This window comes from Apis cerana, linkage group LG8 (genome assembly GCF_029169275.1).
Source record: "Apis cerana isolate GH-2021 linkage group LG8, AcerK_1.0, whole genome shotgun sequence".
Lineage (NCBI taxonomy): Eukaryota > Metazoa > Arthropoda > Insecta > Hymenoptera > Apidae > Apis > Apis cerana.
Window position 1 is genome coordinate 2,372,211 of NC_083859.1, and position 19,891 is coordinate 2,392,101.

Here is a 19,891-nt window from a genome sequence, read left to right on the forward strand (position 1 = left end):
TTTATAAGTAGTTACTTAGATACGAACCCTGTTCACTTTTGGTAAACAATCAAGTATACTAAACATGAGTTTTGCATTGCCCTGTGGATCATCTGGTAAACAGACGGCCAGTGCATCGACCATCATTTGGTAGAGGCACTTCGTGAAGAGTGGTTCTGGAAGTTCTCGCAAGTAATCTTTTAATACACCTAAATAATAATTTAAAATCATTATAATTTCATTTATGATATAATATTATAATATTAGAAATAGTAATTAAAAAATTTACCAGTAATCACATTGATATCTGGCACATTATCAGGCGACAAATTCACCGAACGAGCATTTCTTTCAAAAGCTTCCCTAAGTATCCTCTTCTTCGTAGCTGATCCACAAAGCCTATATAAACCTAATTCAACAAATCGTTTGAAAAATTATTCAAATTCAAATAGAAGTTTAAATTTTTAATTTGACTTACCAATAATATCAAGACCTCTTCTTTCAACTTCTTCTACACAACGCCATACAATTATGGGTACATTTGGAACGCCCATTGCTAAAGCGGTAGAAACACCTCCAGGAACTCCACCAGTTTTGCTTTCTCGACTTACCTAATTCAAATTATTATTATTTTTTTTAATATCTTAATTATTAAATTTTAGAAAATTTAATTTTTAATCTCAGCCAAATATTTTGAATATTTACCACCGTGTCAAGGTCAACTCCGAAGAGGGGTGCTACCCTGGTGGCAAGAGATATAACCGGAAGTCCTCTTCTTCGGAATGTTTGCTGAGCATCAGTGTATCGCAGTCTTAGATAAATTGTACCACGTGGTTCAACTTTGACAGCTAATTGATGAACTGGTGACTCCTTCAAAAGAGTCGCCAGATGTACAGATCCTTTATAACATAGCTTGTGCCTATATTGTGGGTCCCATGAATAGACCAGCAAATCTAATTGACGGTTGCCAACGAGATCCAGCTCGAAGGTTTCGTCCCAGTCGAACATTAAATCACCGGTTCGCATCACTGTCCTCGCCTTATGTACTCTATCGCATTCCAGTACGCAGTAAAGGTCTCTCAAACCGCAACTAGCTATTATGGTATTTGAACAACATAGATATTTTGCTATTTTTCAAATTTTTATATCAGAACATTTAAAAAGAATAATTCAAAATTTATAATAGTGATAATGTATAATATTTTCGAATATTTTTTAGCATTCGAGAGTTCAGGTAATAGGAATTACTACAAATTTAAAATAAAAACAAATTTGTTAATATATTTGTTAAATTTGTTAATATATGTATATATATATATATATATATAAAGGTTGTGCAGTGAAAAAATAATCTAAGGGATGTGCAAACTCCCGAACGTACCTAAATTAGGCTGACCTGATGGTGTAGAAGGTGTAGTGGCTGCTGAGGAAGATGTTGTCGAACGAAGACCACGTCCAGCCAGAAGATGAACCCAGAGAAGCCCACTAACGCCTCCCGCCAAATCGCCGCTGCTAGTTTCTCCGAGTGAGCTCAAAAGAGAGCTGGTAGAGCTCGGAGTTCCAACAGTTGGAGGTTTTTCTATCTTATATTTAAGGAACTCTGTAAGAAAAAAAAAGAATAATATAATGCAATTAAATTTTTTAAATTTAAACTGAAATAAATGTTTACGATTCTCATTAATTACCTGCAGGATTAATATCTAGCAGTCTTTGATCCTGAGTTCTGGTAGGTGTGGGGGTAGGTATGCTTCGTGTGGACTCTAGATCTAGCAGGTTTCTAATTCTCCTGACTGACGTTGCCCTCTGGGTGGTGGAGCTACTCAATGATGGTTTCTGACTCGTTAAAGAAGTACGAGCACTGGATGCAACCGAGGCCGGTCTTTGATTCGCTGTCCCACGAGGACATGTTGAACTTATTGCCGTCGATGCTCTTAAATTGGCAAGATTCACTTGTTGTGCAGAGGCTGATCTTGTTGACAAACGATCTAATGTGCTGGAAAGTGGTCTATATGCTCCATAGCTTCCATATTCACCCTAAAGAGAAATATGAATAAATAAGAAAATTTATATTAATCTTTTCGATAAAAATATAATTTAGTATATGTTATTTACTTGATTTGCAGCTGCATGAATATTTTCTGCACTATAGGTATAACGTGGTGGTCTGGTTGTAGTGGCTCTGATCTGCTCGTATAATGCACTGGTACTCGGCGTTCGACTCAACCATGCCCGGTACTCATCTGATGTGAACACACTAGGTGATGATGGTATTCTTCCTGCCGTTGCAATCAATAGAATTCTCAGTGTTCTCATTATACTCGAAATATCTGAATTGATTCGCTATTTGAACTAACCTCTATCACGTCTGATGGAAGGTAGTTCAGGCGCTGACAGTGCACCATCGCTATCTTCCTGATCTATTAGTCCAGATGCTACTGTGCTAAGTCCAGACCTGAGACCTGGTTGCTGAGGCAATGTTCTGCCACTACGAGGCAACGAATTCGATCTCAAGCCTAGAGAAAGCATGATCACGATTTGAAACTTTTTTTTCCAAAATCAAGAAAATGAATTTCTTGATGAAAGCGACAATAATCTAACCTGAGGAACTCTGACCAATCTGTGATCTTGAGAGGGTGGCAAGATGCGAGACAGCACTACTTTGTGGCGGATTATTCATATTGTGCCTGTAGTAATAATAAGCTGATTTAGGCGAACTTGAACAGGTTGCTTCGGTATCGGAAGCGTAATCCAATGATGGTCGATGCCTCCTAGTTAGAGTACCAAATTGTCCTTGTCTTTGTGTAGTTGATGCGCTATCTCCCTGAGTACCATATCTGGTATTGTATCTCAACGCAGAAGTTCCTGTTCAAAAGAGAAATGACACAAAATGAATGAAGAATTAAAAAAAGAAAGTTGAAACAATTTTTGTGTAAAGTAGCGAACCTGACTTCAAACTGGACCTAAGAAGAGTATGTCTAGCTGGAGTTGTGATGCTCGTGTAATCAACCCGAGGTAAATGTTGATCCGAACCGCTTCTAGGCATTATTCTTCCAGTTCCAGTATGCTGACCATAACCATAATGCGTTGATTGAGTTTGACTAGATAATCTGCTACCAACTGATTGCATTCCTGCACCCGTGGACATCCGGCGACCACCATTAGAGGGGATAACTGGCCCCGTGTAGAAGGAATGTACCTAAATTCAATCAAATTAATTCATTTTCTTTTCTTTCCTTATAATTTTTTATTTTTCTTTCCATTTCACAATCGACCACTTGATTGGATTTTTTTAACAGAAGTCTTTTTAGATCATTAATTAATGTCCCTTTAGATCATAATAGATTTATCGTAATTTATTTAAGATAGATCGATTGTGATTTAAAGGAAAGTCTAATCAATCATTTTTCCATCATGATTGATGGATCTCTTTATATAGATTATTGTACATTTTAATTACATAGAAGATTACATAGAAATCCATATATCATTGTGATGGATGTATGACGATCACGAGTCGCCACAAGATGAGACAATACTTAGAAAGAAAGAAATAGAAAGAATAAATATACAGAGCAAAGCTTACAAAACAACAAAAAGTGGAATTACATCATAAATAGCGACAGATGTTCAATTCTCCACTTGGACATTAATAAATATTTATTATTTTTTTAGAATTAATAAATTATATTTCATTTGTTTATATAATAATATTAATATATAATACTAGATATAAATATTTATCTATTGTCCATGTGATACACGGTGCAGGGAATTGCTGCATATACAAATCTAGATATCAAGAAAGAGTTAGTGGTTTCTTTACCTTTGTGAAATCCTGGTTAATATCAATGTAGCATTCATTCATAGAACCGATTAGTCATGTGAAACACGTGGTCGAAACACGAGCAAACTGTGAACCATCTATTCTCCAAGTTAATTGAAATATTTGATTGAGAAATATTTTGATATTTGGATATTTGATAATATTTTATTCTATTTTAATTACTTGGAAATTAAAATGGCACACAATATACTGATCATTATCAGGAGTGTCTCGAGATATTGCCACGAATTCACCACTTTCTTATTCGAATCGCTATTGCAATTGAAGACAGAGAAGGGCAAACAAGTGTCAACTTGGTGCAAACAGATATATGAAAGGGTGCTCGATCCACATCGTCTAGAACATCTATGATCTATATGAAAACGCAGGTGAAGACTTTTAATTAATATAAAATTTGATCAGAATTTTTTCTTTCTCTTCAAACTTTTCCATTACATTTGTTTTTTTATTAATTTTGACTCTTAAACTTACCAATATTTAATTCTGCATTATTGATTTTAATCCTTACATTAAATTTTTAATATTTTGTCATTTAATATTTTTTATAAATCTCGACCTGCGTTAAAGTTTTTGAAGAATATATAAAGTATTATAGGGCTTACTTTTTCAGCCAAACTCTCCAATGTTTTTGGATATCCACGCTCATAAGGCTGGAAGTGTTGTGTTGTAGAGGGTTTAGGCTGATGAGTAATTACAGGAGGCGGTGGTGGTTGATAAGACCAATGCCCTTCCGGTCTAGAATTGTAATACAAATCGCCATTGCTGGATCCGAGATCTTGACTGGAACCTAGACCTGTCAAACCTAATCTTGATCGGGAAGGTAGCATCTCACGACCATCGCCACGTCTACGACTGCCATCCCTATTATTAAATCACAAAATTAAATAATTCTACTAATTCTTCTTATTAACTTTTATTAAATTTTTTCAAACAGCCTCATATGACTTATTTTACCATTTTTAATTAATCATAATAGAATCTAAATTAAAGTCTAAAAAATCCAATCAATAAATTTAAAATGTTTTTTTAAACTTAATAAATAGCATTATTTTAAGATATATAATATTAGAAGAATAATATTTCAATTATGAAATAAATGCTAATAAATAATATTAAAGTACTTAGACAAATTAAGGAATTAAGAAAGAATTCTATTGTTAGAAATTCATTTTCTATTAAATTAATACTATATTAAATTAAGAAAAATTAATCTTCTTTCTCAGATAACTATATATCTAAACAGTTATATTAATTCTAGATTCCAGATTTTTGTCTAATGATTCGATTACCTGACATGATTGCTTGTTGCATGATCACTTTCATCTTCATTTAGCTCTCTCTTGATCACTACAACTGGAGGTGCTTTATGTTCAGTCTGACGACTATGCGAAATTGGTTGGTGTTGACCGTGTCTTGTCGCCAGGACGAGTCTTCTGGGTATTGACATAATGATTACAACGTCATCTAGACTCATGTGCGTCACATCGACCAGATTCACTGCTAGAATCTCATCTCCAACCTAATTGAAAGAAGTAAAAAGAATAACGATATTTAAAAATTTTTCAAAAAAGAAAAAATAAAAATAATCTTAATATTATTTATGTAATATGTAATAGAAAAAATATAGAAATATATTTTTTAATATAAATAATAATAATCTTAATTTTCATAAAGATAGTTATAGTAAATACTACATTCAAATTAATTTTATTTAAGAGAATACAATAATAATTAAGAATCCAAAAAAAAGAGATAACCTTCAGGCAGCCGCTATTGTAGACTGCGGTCTCCAGGGCTATTCTCGAGATAAAAACACCGTCATTTCTGTCGACACCATTACCTTCTCGTATGTATAATCCCAATGTTTGTCCTGGTCTTTTGATTATTTCAACAAAATGGATAGGTTGTTTTGGATCCTGAAATACAAGTAATTATATTATCAAGGTATTTAAATATTCAAGATATTTAAATTCTTTAAAAACAATATTTCAGAAAATATTAAATGATTATTTTATATAATTATTTAACGAATTAAGATTACAATTTTTTTTAAAAATAAAAAAATATATTCAATGTTTATAGATAAGTTGTCCGATTAGAAATTCAAAATTAAAGAGAATCATGTGAATACCTGCATAGCAATGAACTTCTTCGCCGCTTCGGACGCCTGCCTGCCCATCTGTCGTGGCTCGATGACCCGGACAACCATCTCACCCCTTCGTTCGACAGCTTCGAGGGCGGCTGCTGTCGAGGCGTCATGATCGTTCTCGACGGTTTCGATCTGCTTGAATATCTCTGTGCTGATTCCACTCACCTGCAACGACATGTTCTTCCACTTCAACAGGAATGCCATGAACAGGCATTTTAATAAAAAATGGCATAAAACTATTCCAGTAACTAAACAAAATATTTTAATATATTTTTTTTTTTTTGAATTGAAAGAAATATCTTTAGTGAATATTCTTGAATATTTTTTTAAATACTATAAAATTAACTTTTTTCTTTTTTTTATAATATTAATTAGAGGATATATCACATGAATCGTTGCTGGAACAGTTTTATGGAGAAGGTAAATTGGTTTTCTCTAATTCTCCTTTCCTGTTACTTTTTTTTGTCTATTTTCATTTTTGAAATAATTAAACTTATCAATTGGCTCTTTGGAGATTTAATCATCGCCTAGATTAGAATATCTATAGTCTAGGATAGTGTAGCTTTTCCTATGGGATTCTGAAATGTGGTTTTATCAAAAAAAGAAAAAGAATAAGAACAGTCTTGTTCTCTGATATATAAAATAATCAGAAGAAAAAAAAAAAGATACGCTTTTAATAAATATTTAAAAAGAATAAGCATTATGGAAATCGGTACCTTTCTGAAATCTCCCTGAATGACCATGGGGGGTGGTTCCTTGGGGCGCAACTGGTTGGAAGGTGCTTGCCTTCCAGGACTTGCGCTTATGTCTGTCACTTCCCCCCGGCCCTCCTGTATTAAATTAATATTAGTAATTTTAATAATTTCCTTTGTTAACTTAATCATTAACTTAATCAATTTAGTTTGATCTCCCTATTTAGCTTTTTCTTGTCTCTTAATTTCCTTGTCTTTTTTAATTAATTTTTAATCTATTTCTAACTAACAGTTAATAAAAAAAAAAATAAAAAATTTTAATTAAAAAATTTTTTTATATAAAGTTTAAGATAATATATTAACAATAAATAAGAAAAAACACCATTATTAATTTATAAGAAATTAAAACTCATGTGTTTTTCTAAATACTTGATTAATTTCATGTTACAATTGTCTAAAAAGAAAGGAAAATATTGATAGATAAAAAAGCAATCAAGAAAATAAAACATGTAAAATGTATTATATAAGCACTGATTTATAAATCAATTCTTATTAATTAAATATAATAATATAAAATCAAAATATTTACTGATACATGAAAAATCTTCAGGAGATTTCCGATCCGGTTTAAAAGCTCGAGCAAATTGTGTTAAACGGGAAGGGAGTTTCTTTGTAGTGGTTACACGTGAGATTCGATCAATGGACTGATTAGAGGCTCGTAAAAATTGCAAGTGCTCTCAAATAAGTTCTCCCTGTGAAATTACGAATAATCAGAAATGCACGCGTTTCAAAGAAGATCCGTCGAAAAATAGAAATCTCTTTGTTGGGCACTAATGCAAAGACAGTACTATTATCATGACTACGAATAAGAGAAATAATAATCAGTTTTGTGCAAACATTGATCGCAATTTTCTTTTCTCTCCTATTCTGAATAAAAAATTAAGATCATATTAATAATTCGTTTTCTGACTAAGATTTTAATTATTTTTTAAATGTTGCATCAATAATCTATACTGTTTTTTTTTTATAAAGATTAACAAAGTCATTCAAGCTGAAACACACCTCAAAGTAATTTAAATCTATTTTGAATGTTATTATTGAAAATAAAAATTCAAAGTGATTTTTGTTCTTATGTAATATTAAAATTTCAAAGTTTAATGAGTCATAAAATGTTAATATTCGTGGGATATCTTTGTAGGGTCAATTCAAGAGATCGAAAATAAATACAAAAATTTATATACAAAAAATATAAATTAACTTATTTATTATAAGATATAAATAATTTAAATTCGCGTTAAATGGATAGAATGCGATAATGGTGTAACAGAAACAGAATAGTTTCACTATCTTATTATATGATTGTTATTACAATTAATTAAATAAAAAATTTCCTTTTATGATTCCACAGATTGGAATGATGATTGAATGATGATTAAGTATAATTTCACAAGTATGCTTCGAAAGAAGGATAAATAAACAAAAAATTAAATTGAAATAAATACAAAAACCCTCAATTGATTTGATTATTCTTTGATATTTAAATTAATAGTTCACAAATTTATCATTTTATTCTTATATCTTGGAAAACACTTTACATTGACGCAAGGTAAATTGCCTCAATTGTGTGCATCTTAAAACCAATAAGCTTCCTTAAGCTGATCAAGGTGAGCAAAGATTCCGTACAGTGAATGAGAAACTGCGGACACAAGTGCTCAGATAGAACTCATTAAGAGTCGCAAACAATGCTTGAGAAAACAACCGCTTGTTACAGAATCTGCATCAATTAGATTCAGTCAGAAACAGCGCAACGTTTTCCTCTAGTTCTTGAAAAAACTTCAATTTCCATGAAGCAATCTTCTGTATCGTAAAGAGGTTAATATAACTAGAAATCAGGGTAAATGGTCAAGTATCTTATCCTAATATTAAAACGATCCTTAATTCTTCGATGAAAAATTCGAAGAAGAACGATCATTTCGTTAATCATATTTCAATATAATATTTTAATGTTTTTAACAATATTCAAAATATCATGATATTTATGTTTAAAAATCGAATATTAATAATTAGAAAATATTCCATTAGATTACCATTGACAAGAAATTAATTAATCCAATTTTGAGCATTGCTTTCTATTTAATTACAATTTTCACCATTCGTCATTCTATCTATATCTATATCCACCATTATCATCCCCATAAGAATTCTTTCAAAGGGATAAACGTTTGCTATTCTTGTGCACATACTATGCTATATATGTTTTCATCACGCAAGTAGCCGGTACACGTTCCTCCACATTGTAACCTCTCTCTCTCTCTCTCTCTCTCTCTCTCTCTCTCTCTCTCTCTCTCTCTCTCTCTCTTTCTCCCTTTACTCAAACCAGATCACGCGAGCAGGAAAACGCACCCCGTGGAGGCATGTGAAGAGGACGAGCCACGCGGCAGAGCCGCACATCCGGTCGCACAGGGACAATAAAGACATCCACACTTGCGCGGCCGATTTACAGCCTCTTTTGTTAGACGTGTCCTCGGGAAGGCCGTCGGAAGCGGTGAGGAGTTCCTCACCCTTGATTGTGCAGCTGCTCTCAACCCTTCTCTTCCTCGTTTCACCGGGTGTCCAGGCCCTCTGCTTCTCCTCTTTCCTCTTTGCCGTCGAGGTGTCGAGATCCGTGGTTCTCGCCGTGATGCTATTCGTGCGTTTATCCATGCGTGATGCGCGAGCACACCTAGGATTATATCTCACCAAGTGTCGAGGAATCACGAGAATCCCAACAACTGGGACACACCGGTCCACCCTTGTACACCCTGACGTCTTTTGAGGACGTTTGCGTTTATCAGGACCAAAATTAGCCGGTTTTCACGGCTGCAGACACTGCAGGATAGATAATAGGACAGGTGTATGTAAGATCGCTGGGCCACGCGACACAGGTACACGGATTACCTTGTGGGAAAAGAAGCAGCCCGTATCACCCCTGTCGAACATCCTCGCCTACCCCATGCTGGCTAATATGGCGGGAAGGAGCTCTCAGGAGCGTACGAGGCCGCGCCTGCGCCCCCATAGTCCACCACCACGCCGGGAAATAGAGTGTGGGTGAGTATCGACCCGACGTGACGTCACCATAACCCACCACCATCCTCGACAATCTTCTCTCTCTCTCTTTCTCTCTCTTTTCTACTGCTCTTTCCTTTAAACGGGCTTACTCCATCTCTCGCGGTGATTCTCGGTTACGTTGTCGCCTCTCGTTTGCTTACTCGTTTCATCTCTTGTGTATAGATTGTGCGGTTGTCTCGCTTCATCGGATTTCTTCGCTATACGTCGTCTAGGTATGTTCTGTTTCGCTCTACCTGCCATTTGATTTCTGCTTTATTCTGTGCATTTTTTCTTCTTTCGTTTTTTCCTTCTTTTCTTTTTTTCGTTATTTGTTGTCATTGATTCGTTTTTCCTAACGTGAATGGTTTCTTTCCAGGCCAGTTCGCCAGTTGCTCGGTTGATCGGTTGAATTTGAGTCTAACTCTAGATGATAAGTTAAGAGGTTAAGTTTTCTTCTTTTTTCTTCTTTGATAAATGAAATTTAAAACTTTAATTAAAAAATTTAAAACATAGTATTCGAAAAATGAAAAGAAGAAATAGAAAACAAAGAATCCAAATTATAGAAGTTAATATTTAAAATTCAGATTTCAAAATATGACACAAGGCGAAAATATTATTTGGTCTTTCTTAAGTAGAGGATATTGTATATTTGAGAATATAGAAATCGTACAAGATGGTTTACCTCAGGTGAGCAATATTTGTCTTGGGATACATTACTTGTAAACTTGCATGTTTCTTACACATAATAGCTACGCATTTTTTATCTTGGCTCGCTAGAAAATTTAATCTGAAGCTTTATCAAGTCCTCTTCATTATCTATAGTTATCAATTCTTTTTGCAATTTCTTTTTTCCTCATTTCTCACGATTTACAACTCTATCCTTACTTTTATCTTCCGCCAACTTTTCATACTGGTTTCAGTTCAGGCCAAGTCCTTGTCATCGATCTTTCCTTATTTTTACTTCGACCTATTTTACTCGCTTTCAGAATATTCATTTATCCGGCTTTTATTTCGTGATACAGCCCGTTTTCTTCTAATTGCATCCAACTTGCCACATCTCTTGACATCTTTCTATCCTTCCAACTATTTGTTTTATTCTCTACACACAAATGTATATACAATTTCAATTCAGATCTTCTGTATATCTAGCTTTTATGCGAATCATAAGCTGCAGTGATATTCTTCCTAACTTTTCACACCGTAAATCTTGTTTGTATGCAAGTTGCTTATTCTCTCTTAATCTACCGAAGTTGCATTTGAATTATGCTTCTTATATGCATTTTAAAATTTAAGTTTTTTTTTTTTGAGTTTTCGAGATTTTACTTCTTTGCTTTGGTTTTTGAATTTTATTTTTTTTTTCTTGAATTTTTAGTTTATGCATTATATTTTGATTTGATCTTGTTTTATAGAAATCATTTTTAATATCATTATTCAATATGCACACACAAATATAAATAACATACATTACTTTATTAGATACTATATCTAAAAACAATAATGCATGATAATATATATTTATATTTTTTTCGCTATTTTATTATATACAGAATCTCAGTTAATCTTTCCACTCCTATTCTGTTCATGATTTTCCATTTCTTCTTTCTCTAAATGTTCTATTTCTTTATTTAAGCCTAAAATTTTCACTGTCTTCACTCTCTTTTCGTACTTATTTATTTCTCATGTACATTCTTTTAAGAGAAATTCTTGTCTTTCCTTCTTTTTCCTTCAATTAACCTTTATCCAACAATTCTCTCTACCATAAAACTTCTCATCTAGATCTCTTGCGAGGAGATACAATAATTTAAAACACAATTTTATTCGTGATAGAAGTATATGACACGACTATTGTTTGTAGTATTTATATTTTTATATAATATCAAGAAAAAAAGGCTTATAAATTGTTTACATCAATTTCAGTAGCTACAGGATATCTCATCTAAAATTTTATCACTTATTTTCAAAAAATTAATACATTTAACTTGCTAAAAATGATATTAATGGATTAAAAGAAAATTTGCAAATAAAAAGTTTGGCATTCAGGTATGGCAATTATTATTATTTGGGCACGCTTCGAATAATAATAATTTTATAATAGATATTGATTGGAATTTAAAAGGCTCTCAGCGAGGAGACAAATTTTTATGGAAACAACTGAAAATTTAGCAACAGCTTCTTCAATAAATATAATTGTATTAATTATGTCTATATAAAATTCAACGTATAATATTAAAAGTTTTTCATTAATGTCTTAAAAACTAATAAAGATATCCAAAATTAAAATTTTATATTTGGAATTTATTACCTTCTCTCCTTCTTTTCCAAACAGCGATCTAATATTCAAAGTATATATTTGGAAAATAAAATTTTTCTTTGTTTCTTAGGTATTAAGAAACCAGTCCTTTTCTCTTTTTCCATAATTGAAAAGTCACATTATTAAGGCTTTTTTTTTTATTCTCTCCGTATTTAGGTGAATTATATCGCAAGGAATTAATTTAAGTGGAAGGTGGGTAGGCGGGTAATTTTTTATCGTGGCTAGTATTAGAACGTGGCATTTCATTGAGTTTCGAACAAAATTGTTGGCGCAGGCGTGACAACCTTTCCACCGGAATTCATCCGGACGGATTTTACATATCGTGCTGTATGTGTGTGTATATGCACGCTTCCACCTCGTGGATATTCTCGTTTCACGGTTGTTCAGTGCTTTAACGCGATTAAACGCACTTCCTAAAATCGTTAGCCTTTCTAAACCTATTATTATATCTCAAGTTTAATCGTGATTGATTTTCCAATTTTATATTTATCATAACAAATTATTATTTTGTAGGAAATTAAATTGCAATCATTTACGAAAGATTTCAATATTCTTTAACTTTCTTTATTTTTTAAGTTAATTACATTTTAATAATTTTAAGTTAACTTTTTTAAGAAGACTCACGTCGAAGAAAAAATCATTTAAAATAACTTTATGTGCTATTAATAAAAATTTAATAGTAGATAATTCACTATAGATTTTAATGAATTTTGAATTAGTGTAAGTTAGATTTTCTCAGGTAAATTGACTTTAAAGAAACAAAATGCATTTGTATTTTCATTAGATTAGATTTAAATTAGATTTAATAATAAATTCATTAAAATTTTTTAAAGAAGAATTATATATTACTAGCATTAAATAAATATTATATAATATTAAGATATATATATATATATATATATATATATATATATATTTTCCAAGGAAATAAATTTTAAAGAAAAAAGAAAAGAAAATTAAGTAATTTTAAAAAATAATTTTTAAATTTCATATGTTTTTAATGAGAATTTAAGATTGAGTTAATAAAAATTACGAAAAAGGAAATTTATTCTAGTTCTGGTAATCGCCTGCAGGCAATTAATAAACACGTGAAGCGTTAAATGAATTACTTTCAAAGTCTCAAATGACTATTTTGCGATTGATGGAGTGTGGATAAATGGACAGCAAAGAGAGTAAGCAGGGAGTATAAGCAAAGAGACAATAGTGAAGGATTAAAAAAAGAAAAAAAGAGAAAGAAAAGAGGCCATAAGGTTAAGGCCTAACGTTGAAATGTGTCCTGGTGAGCTGGATTTAAGGCGGACGATTTACAGTGATTCTGTTTCAATTTGGCAATGCTCCATTGGCTTTCCTTCATTCAAATCAACCCCGATAGAGGAATAAAATGAATCTAGAACCTCGATATCAAAAATTATTTATAAACGCTTTGAAATAGTTTAATCACTATAATTATTAATAATAAATTTAGTATCCTTTTCATATTTCTTTTAACAATAAATTATTTATACCTAAATTTTAATGAAACTTATCATCTAAACTTATATTGAAAAATATTATATCAAAAAATATTAAAATCATTATTCTGCATTTTGAATTTATTTCTTTACAAGAAATCAAAATCTTTTTTTGGTTTTATTACTTTTGCAACATTTTATAGATATAGTTTCAATTTCTATTTCTAGAATTCTAAAAATTTGATTTTTAAAATGATTTTTTTAGAAATATCATTAATCTTTTTTATTTCATGTATCACAAAACAGGATAACGCGGCATTTCTTAAATAAAAACGAATAAATTAAAAGATCAACCAACTCGCAACACTGTATAGAAAAGAAAAAAAGAAATTATTTGATCAAGAGGATTGTATGATCAAAAACAAAATAATGAGAGAAAAAAAAAAAGAGAAAAAAATATGCCACTGGAGGATGGATATCATCGTTGCCCACAAAAGAGAAAGCGCGAAGAGGAGAGGTCGAAAGGGTGGAGAGCATAAAGGTGGAACAGCGTAAAGTTACGCTGCTGCGCGTAGTAGCACGGAAGTATCAGTAGTAAAACGTAGTAGTAAGTAGTAACCGCGTGTACGCAGGCGTACGCACGTTCAGCATCGTTCGGGGTCGAAAAAAATGTGCCGCGGTGGGAGTGATTCGAGGACGAAAGGGGTTGAGAAGGAGATGCACCGACGTTCGGTGGAAGGGAGAGGTTGTGATGGTGGGAGTATGCCCGGTATGGGAAGGGGAAGAAAGAAGAAATAGATTGGAAAAAGACGCAGTAAGAGTGGGGAGAGTTTTAGGGGTGGTTAATTGATGAGAAAGGATGAGTAAGATAAAAAAAAAAAGAAAAGTTTGAGGTGTGGATACAAGAAAGAAAAGAAAAGAACAGAAAAAGGAGAATCTGAGTAAAAATAAATGGAATATATTTTGTAAGAACTTGAATCAATAAAATAATGTGGTAAAAGTCGCGCAAATGTTTAATGTAATATATTTATAAATTGATAAAAAAATAAGAAATAATAATAAAAAAATGTTAAGCAAACATTTACATAAATATTTAAAAATTGATTAAAAAAAAAGATTTGTAAATAAAATTTTAACGTTAAATGTTAATGTTTTTAAAGAATGAGAAATCTAATAGAGAAAAAAAGATAAAAGAAAAATGCAGAAAAAAAAATATCAATTATTAAACTGGACTAAAACAACTGAAGTTAAAGAAGGGCATGAAGTATATAGGCAAAGTATAAATGGAATAAAAATTATTGAAATATATTTTGAAAAATGATAAAGAAGAATTGAAAACGAGAAAAAATATAAACAAAATTCAAAAAGAAGACGAAAGAAATAAGAAGTAACAAGTCTAAACGAATAGTAAAAAAAGAAAGAAGAAATAGAAAAAGGTATTTATTTTCAGTTTAATAGGAAGAAATATAGAATCTTATGAATATAAATGATCAAAATATAGAGCATTATTTTTATCCGTTACTTGTTATTAAAAAAAATGACAACAATTATGATAATTATAATAATTATCAATAACAATCATTATAAATAATTAACTAGAAAGAATAAAATATAATATCAAGTTATTTTTTAATCTTGTCTCTTAAATTGGTTATTATTCTATTCCTCTAAAGACAAGTAACTAGATCTTTTTCAAAGAAATTCAAAGGAAAGAAAAAGAAAAGATTAGAAAAATTAGGAAAAATTTAAGAACAGAGATCTAGCATAAATACATAGGTAGAGGGGTGGATCCTGTAGCACGATGCTCTCGGTCAACGCGCCTGCGTCTCACGATCCTGAAGTGGCTGGAACTGAACTAAATTCATCCACTGTGCACCCTCTGGTGTGTATCTACCATATACGTACGGGAAAAATCTCTCTCTCTCTCTCTCTCTCTCTCTCTCCCCTCTTTTCCTTCTCACTTAGTCTCCAATCCTCTCTGTCAGGATGTTTGACCACATTTTCACATTGCACCTCTGTGTACGTATGCGCGCGCGCACACGCTACTATCCCAGAGGTCGATGCACGCCAGTATGCACTCACTATGTGTCTACCGGCCTATGTACATACGGGAGTACGGCGAGAAGTATGTGGCTCGTATATACGCAACCAAGTACGAACAATATGTGACATATATTGCGCCGGAGTACCAGCTTTTTACCAAGTTAATATGGCCTCTAAGCGAGTTGTTGATTGCAACAAAGCTGCATGTTCAATTTTTCTCTTTAACAAATTTACCGATGATTTCTGCATCTTTTTTAACTCGGTGAATTGGGATCGTCCGATTTGCTGATGGAAAATTTGTATGTGATCAGAGATTTAGTTAGATATGATAATTCTAATTATTAAAAATTTACAATTAATACATAATACGCACATATATATATTTAAACAATTTTAAAAAATTTATAATTTAAAAAAGTATATAGAATTATATTTTTGTTTGATTTATCAAGTTTGTCAAATTTGATTTTTGATATATTATTGAGATTGCAATATAATATTTAATTGAAGATTCTTTTCCCAGATTAAAATTGTATTTTCATGGATCAGTTATAAAACTTTTTTGTAGTTAATGGTTTAAGAGTCGAGTTTTCTGAATGGTAGATGAATGCAATAAAATTTTCGGGAAATTCCTTTTTCTCTCTGTAGTTAGTACATACATATATATACCTCATTCTATTTGTCTTGTTCCACTTTCACCAAGCACGCATCAGAGTGTTCCTCTTCAACTAGGTCATTTTTATTGAATTCATAAAATGCTTTTGGGAACTTAATATTGATTCCACAAGTATTCCCACATAATATTAGAGACATTGAAATAGAATTAATTCACCGAATTTGTGTCTGTCCCAATCAATATCTTTTCGGTATTAATTCGACAAGTGTTTCTATAATAAGAAAATTATCGTTAAAATTTATTTTCAACAGTTTTTTTGAACCAATTAATTAGTCCAGACTGACTATTTTATACGGATTAATTCTGGATAAAAATAAATTAGATTAATTATTAATATAATAAATATTGGGAGTGAAAAATAATTTCAACAATAATTCTTTCAGTCTCAAATGTTTTGACATTTCTCAAATTTAAATAAAACAAATGAATCATATGTATGGTTTTTAAAATATAATCAGAATCATCAAGAAATATAAATTACACATAACATATTTAACAATTAATTTAAAAATGTAGTGTTTAAATATATATTAATAAATAATTTTGAAATATTTTAATTTTTTTGAAAAAATTGAATAGAATATTCAAGAAAAAATTAGAATATTATAAAGAATTAAATCTAATTACTTTATGATTTTAATTTAAATAAATAAGAAATCTAATACTTTATGAATTTAATTTAAAATTCTAGCAAAAATAGTAAAAAGAGAAGCTATTCTATAAACAGGAAAAGCAACAAGGATTGCAACAGTAAAAAATATGGGAAGAGAAAAATAAAAATTTCATTAATAAAAAATAATATGAATTATATACCAATTAAAAACATATATTTCAAGGCTAAACTATAAAAAACTATAAAAAATTTAAAATGGAAATTTAGCAACAAGACAACGATTTTCATTTTAAAATAATTTTTCCAAATCAAATACAGAAATCTTACAAACACATATATCTACTAGTCTCCAAAAAACCAATTTTCTTTCAAAGAAGAATTAAATATATATATTGGTGACATTAAATCACTCCATGTGTATCCATGTATCTGATCCTTAAAAATCTCTTAGAATACAACTTCGATAAAAGGAACATTCTGGAGTGGGGTTTTGAACAAGGCTGAAGAAAGAACTTTCGACTCTTCTCGCCGAGTCGGTCACTCAGAAGATATCGGCTCCAAAATCGGGGTACGTTTGCCGAGGCTTTATCAGCCAAGAGAAAAAGAAAGAATCGCTTATTGGGTAATCCTGTTCGCCCGTGCACAAGCTATGCCTATAATCCTATCGAAGAAAAATACAGGAATATCTCTCTTCTTCTCAATTTGCTTCGGTCGAGAAAATCTTCCAAGCTTTTCCATGGCCACGTTCACAAGGATGATTATTTATATCCTATTTGAGATTTCATTGTTAGTATCATTACAAAAGAAAAAGAAAAAAAAAGAGAGAACGTAAAATTTCGAGCTTCTTCAGAATAATTTTTATTATTATGGAAAGGAAAATGTCTAATATAAATGTTTAATGCTAATTGATTGTGAATTGGAAAATATAATTTATAGATATGTATTTTTATAATTTTAAAACAATATTTTTATTTTTAATGTTCTAAAGTTTTATTTTTTTTTAATTTGTATTATAAGTTTATAAAAAGAAAAGAAAGAAAAAAGGGAAAGGAAAAAGTGATGAAAAAATAAAAGAATAAAGAAGAAAAAAATAAAGAATAAAAAAAAAAAGAAATAAAAAAAAAGAAGATTAAGAAAAGAAAGAACACATATAATATTATATCATATACAGGTATCATATATACAAATATACCAATAAATTTGTTTATCTGTAGAGGACTGTTATCTGTAGAGATTAGATGAAAACTAATTTATGTGAAAACAAAAGTTGTGGAAGTCGTTTCACTCTTGTTACATACGCTTTTGCAAAAGTACCACTCCAGGAGCTACGAGTGCACTCATACGTTTGTTTCGTGACTGTTTTCGAAAATGTCCGTCTCGCAAATTGTCGAAGTTCCACCAGTGGGAAAGACACTTTGAAAATTAATTGTCCACATGAGTGCACTCTCTAGACAATTCGATAGATTTTTTAATTAAGTGATAGGTGGAAGAGATCTATTTGTCAGATTTTTCTATTCTCTTTATAATCTATTTTTCAATTAATTCATTTTTTTTAAATTTTTTTATCATTTTCTTTCTAATTATCAGAAATTTTATGTTCACTTATTATCATATGTTTCAAATATCTATTAATTTTTCTTATTTATTTTGGATTACATTTAATTTATAACAATTATACATTACTTTTAAAGAAAAGAGAAGTAACAGTATTTTATTCTTTTCGATTTTTCTTTTCATGAATTCTCCACTATTTTATATTTAATTTTATAATTACTATTATAAGTTTTAATTCTTTTTTCATATTATTGGAGTTATGAATATATGTTATGAATATTATTGGAGAATTTATTATTATGAAAATGAAACAAAAATTCTTCTTTTTATGATTAATACTTAATGTATTATAATTTACTTTTACATTTCAATAATCTAAAATAATTAAAAACAAAAAAGAATAAAAAGAAAAAGAATTCCACTTTAGATATTGTCCCATTATTAATCAAACATCAAAGTATCATAGTGACAGAGAGTAATAATAAAAAGAGATGTAAAATTTTTAAGAAAATCAAAGCATCATAGAAGAAATTTATGTTTGTATTAATGACTAACGTTGGATATATATCAAAGCTTTAAAAATTCTCCGGATTTCGCAGATTCCTCTTTCACTTATCTCTTCATTTCGCATGCACATCGCATGATTGATCCATCTCTTTTTTTTTTGCATATCAAAGATATCGAGCACAACATTCCAGAGGGATCAACAGCTACACATCGGCAAACACTCAGAGAGGAGAAACTGAAATGAAGCGGAGAATTCTCTTCAAAGCCGAATATATACGCGGCCCATTTACAATAAGCAGGGAAATCCATGGCTCTATGTCCATTCGTGGCCCCTAGTCAGGATTATTTCCCCTACTTCATTCTCGTTTCTTCGTTTTCACTTTGTACTAGCTGATGGAAGGATAATACGTATATCAGTTAGCTTCGGAATTCCTCTGTTTTTAGATCACTCGTATACGTGACTCTTTTGTTCTCTTATTTTTTATATTTTTTTTTCTTTTGAGAAGCGGAAATGAGAATGAAAATTTTTCGTTACCAATTAAATTTAAAAAATAAAGATATTTTTTTAGAAATTTTAGTTCTGATTCTATTTTTGAAAAGTTTTATTATGAAAAGTAATAATTGAAAATTTTAAGAATTTTATATATACAATTCACAGATATTCATAATAGATATATGTTTTTAAACTTCTGAAAAAAAAATTTCCATCATTACTTCAATATTCCATTAAAATTAATTTACAACACGAGAATAGTAATAATTAATTTGTATAAAAGTTTATTCAAAATTAGATTAGAGTCAATTTTTCTCGTCAACTTTAAAAAAATCTTGTGTTCTTTCATTCTTTAATTTTATACCGAAAAAAAAAATTGATTTGACCTTTTTACTTTCTTCTTTGAGAGAAAAAGGATTAATGGAGGATTCATAGAGGGGACAATAGGATCAACGGGATCTCTGGTTGTCTGTTTTTGATCCTGGTCTTTTC

At 30.8% G+C, this 19,891-nt stretch overlaps 1 protein-coding gene and 1 long non-coding RNA gene across 7 annotated transcripts in view; one reads left to right on the top strand and one right to left on the bottom strand.

Annotated features, from left to right (window-relative positions):
• Window positions 1–19,891, bottom strand: part of LOC108003114 (rho GTPase-activating protein 100F) — a 55,985-nt gene that overhangs the window by 12,543 nt on the left and 23,551 nt on the right. For 2 of the 6 annotated variants that reach the window (XM_062077980.1, XM_062077983.1), the window contains exons 1-17: window positions 9,602–9,890; window positions 9,068–9,532; window positions 6,689–6,802; window positions 5,955–6,137; window positions 5,581–5,739; window positions 5,113–5,342; window positions 4,426–4,684; window positions 2,923–3,175; window positions 2,578–2,841; window positions 2,334–2,492; window positions 2,092–2,255; window positions 1,665–2,013; window positions 1,376–1,579; window positions 685–1,073; window positions 458–590; window positions 269–388; window positions 28–188 (exon numbers count right to left, since the gene is read on the bottom strand). In XM_062077980.1, the coding sequence (XP_061933964.1) occupies window positions 28–188; window positions 269–388; window positions 458–590; window positions 685–1,073; window positions 1,376–1,579; window positions 1,665–2,013; window positions 2,092–2,255; window positions 2,334–2,492; window positions 2,578–2,841; window positions 2,923–3,175; window positions 4,426–4,684; window positions 5,113–5,342; window positions 5,581–5,739; window positions 5,955–6,137; window positions 6,689–6,802; window positions 9,068–9,367 (3,441 nt within the window). In that variant the 5' untranslated portion in view covers window positions 9,368–9,532; window positions 9,602–9,890. Of the gene's footprint in view, window positions 1–27; window positions 189–268; window positions 389–457; window positions 591–684; window positions 1,074–1,360; window positions 1,580–1,664; window positions 2,014–2,091; window positions 2,256–2,333; window positions 2,493–2,577; window positions 2,842–2,922; window positions 3,176–4,425; window positions 4,685–5,112; window positions 5,343–5,580; window positions 5,740–5,954; window positions 6,138–6,688; window positions 6,803–9,067; window positions 9,533–9,601; window positions 9,891–19,891 lie in introns of those variants that run through there. The other 4 variants (XM_062077979.1, XM_062077982.1, XM_062077984.1 and 1 more) reach the window with 3 other exon arrangements.
• Window positions 9,853–12,031, top strand: LOC133666528 (uncharacterized). Its single transcript, XR_009830761.1, has 2 exons — window positions 9,853–9,984; window positions 10,128–12,031. It is a non-coding gene; the product is annotated as an uncharacterized LOC133666528 (long non-coding RNA).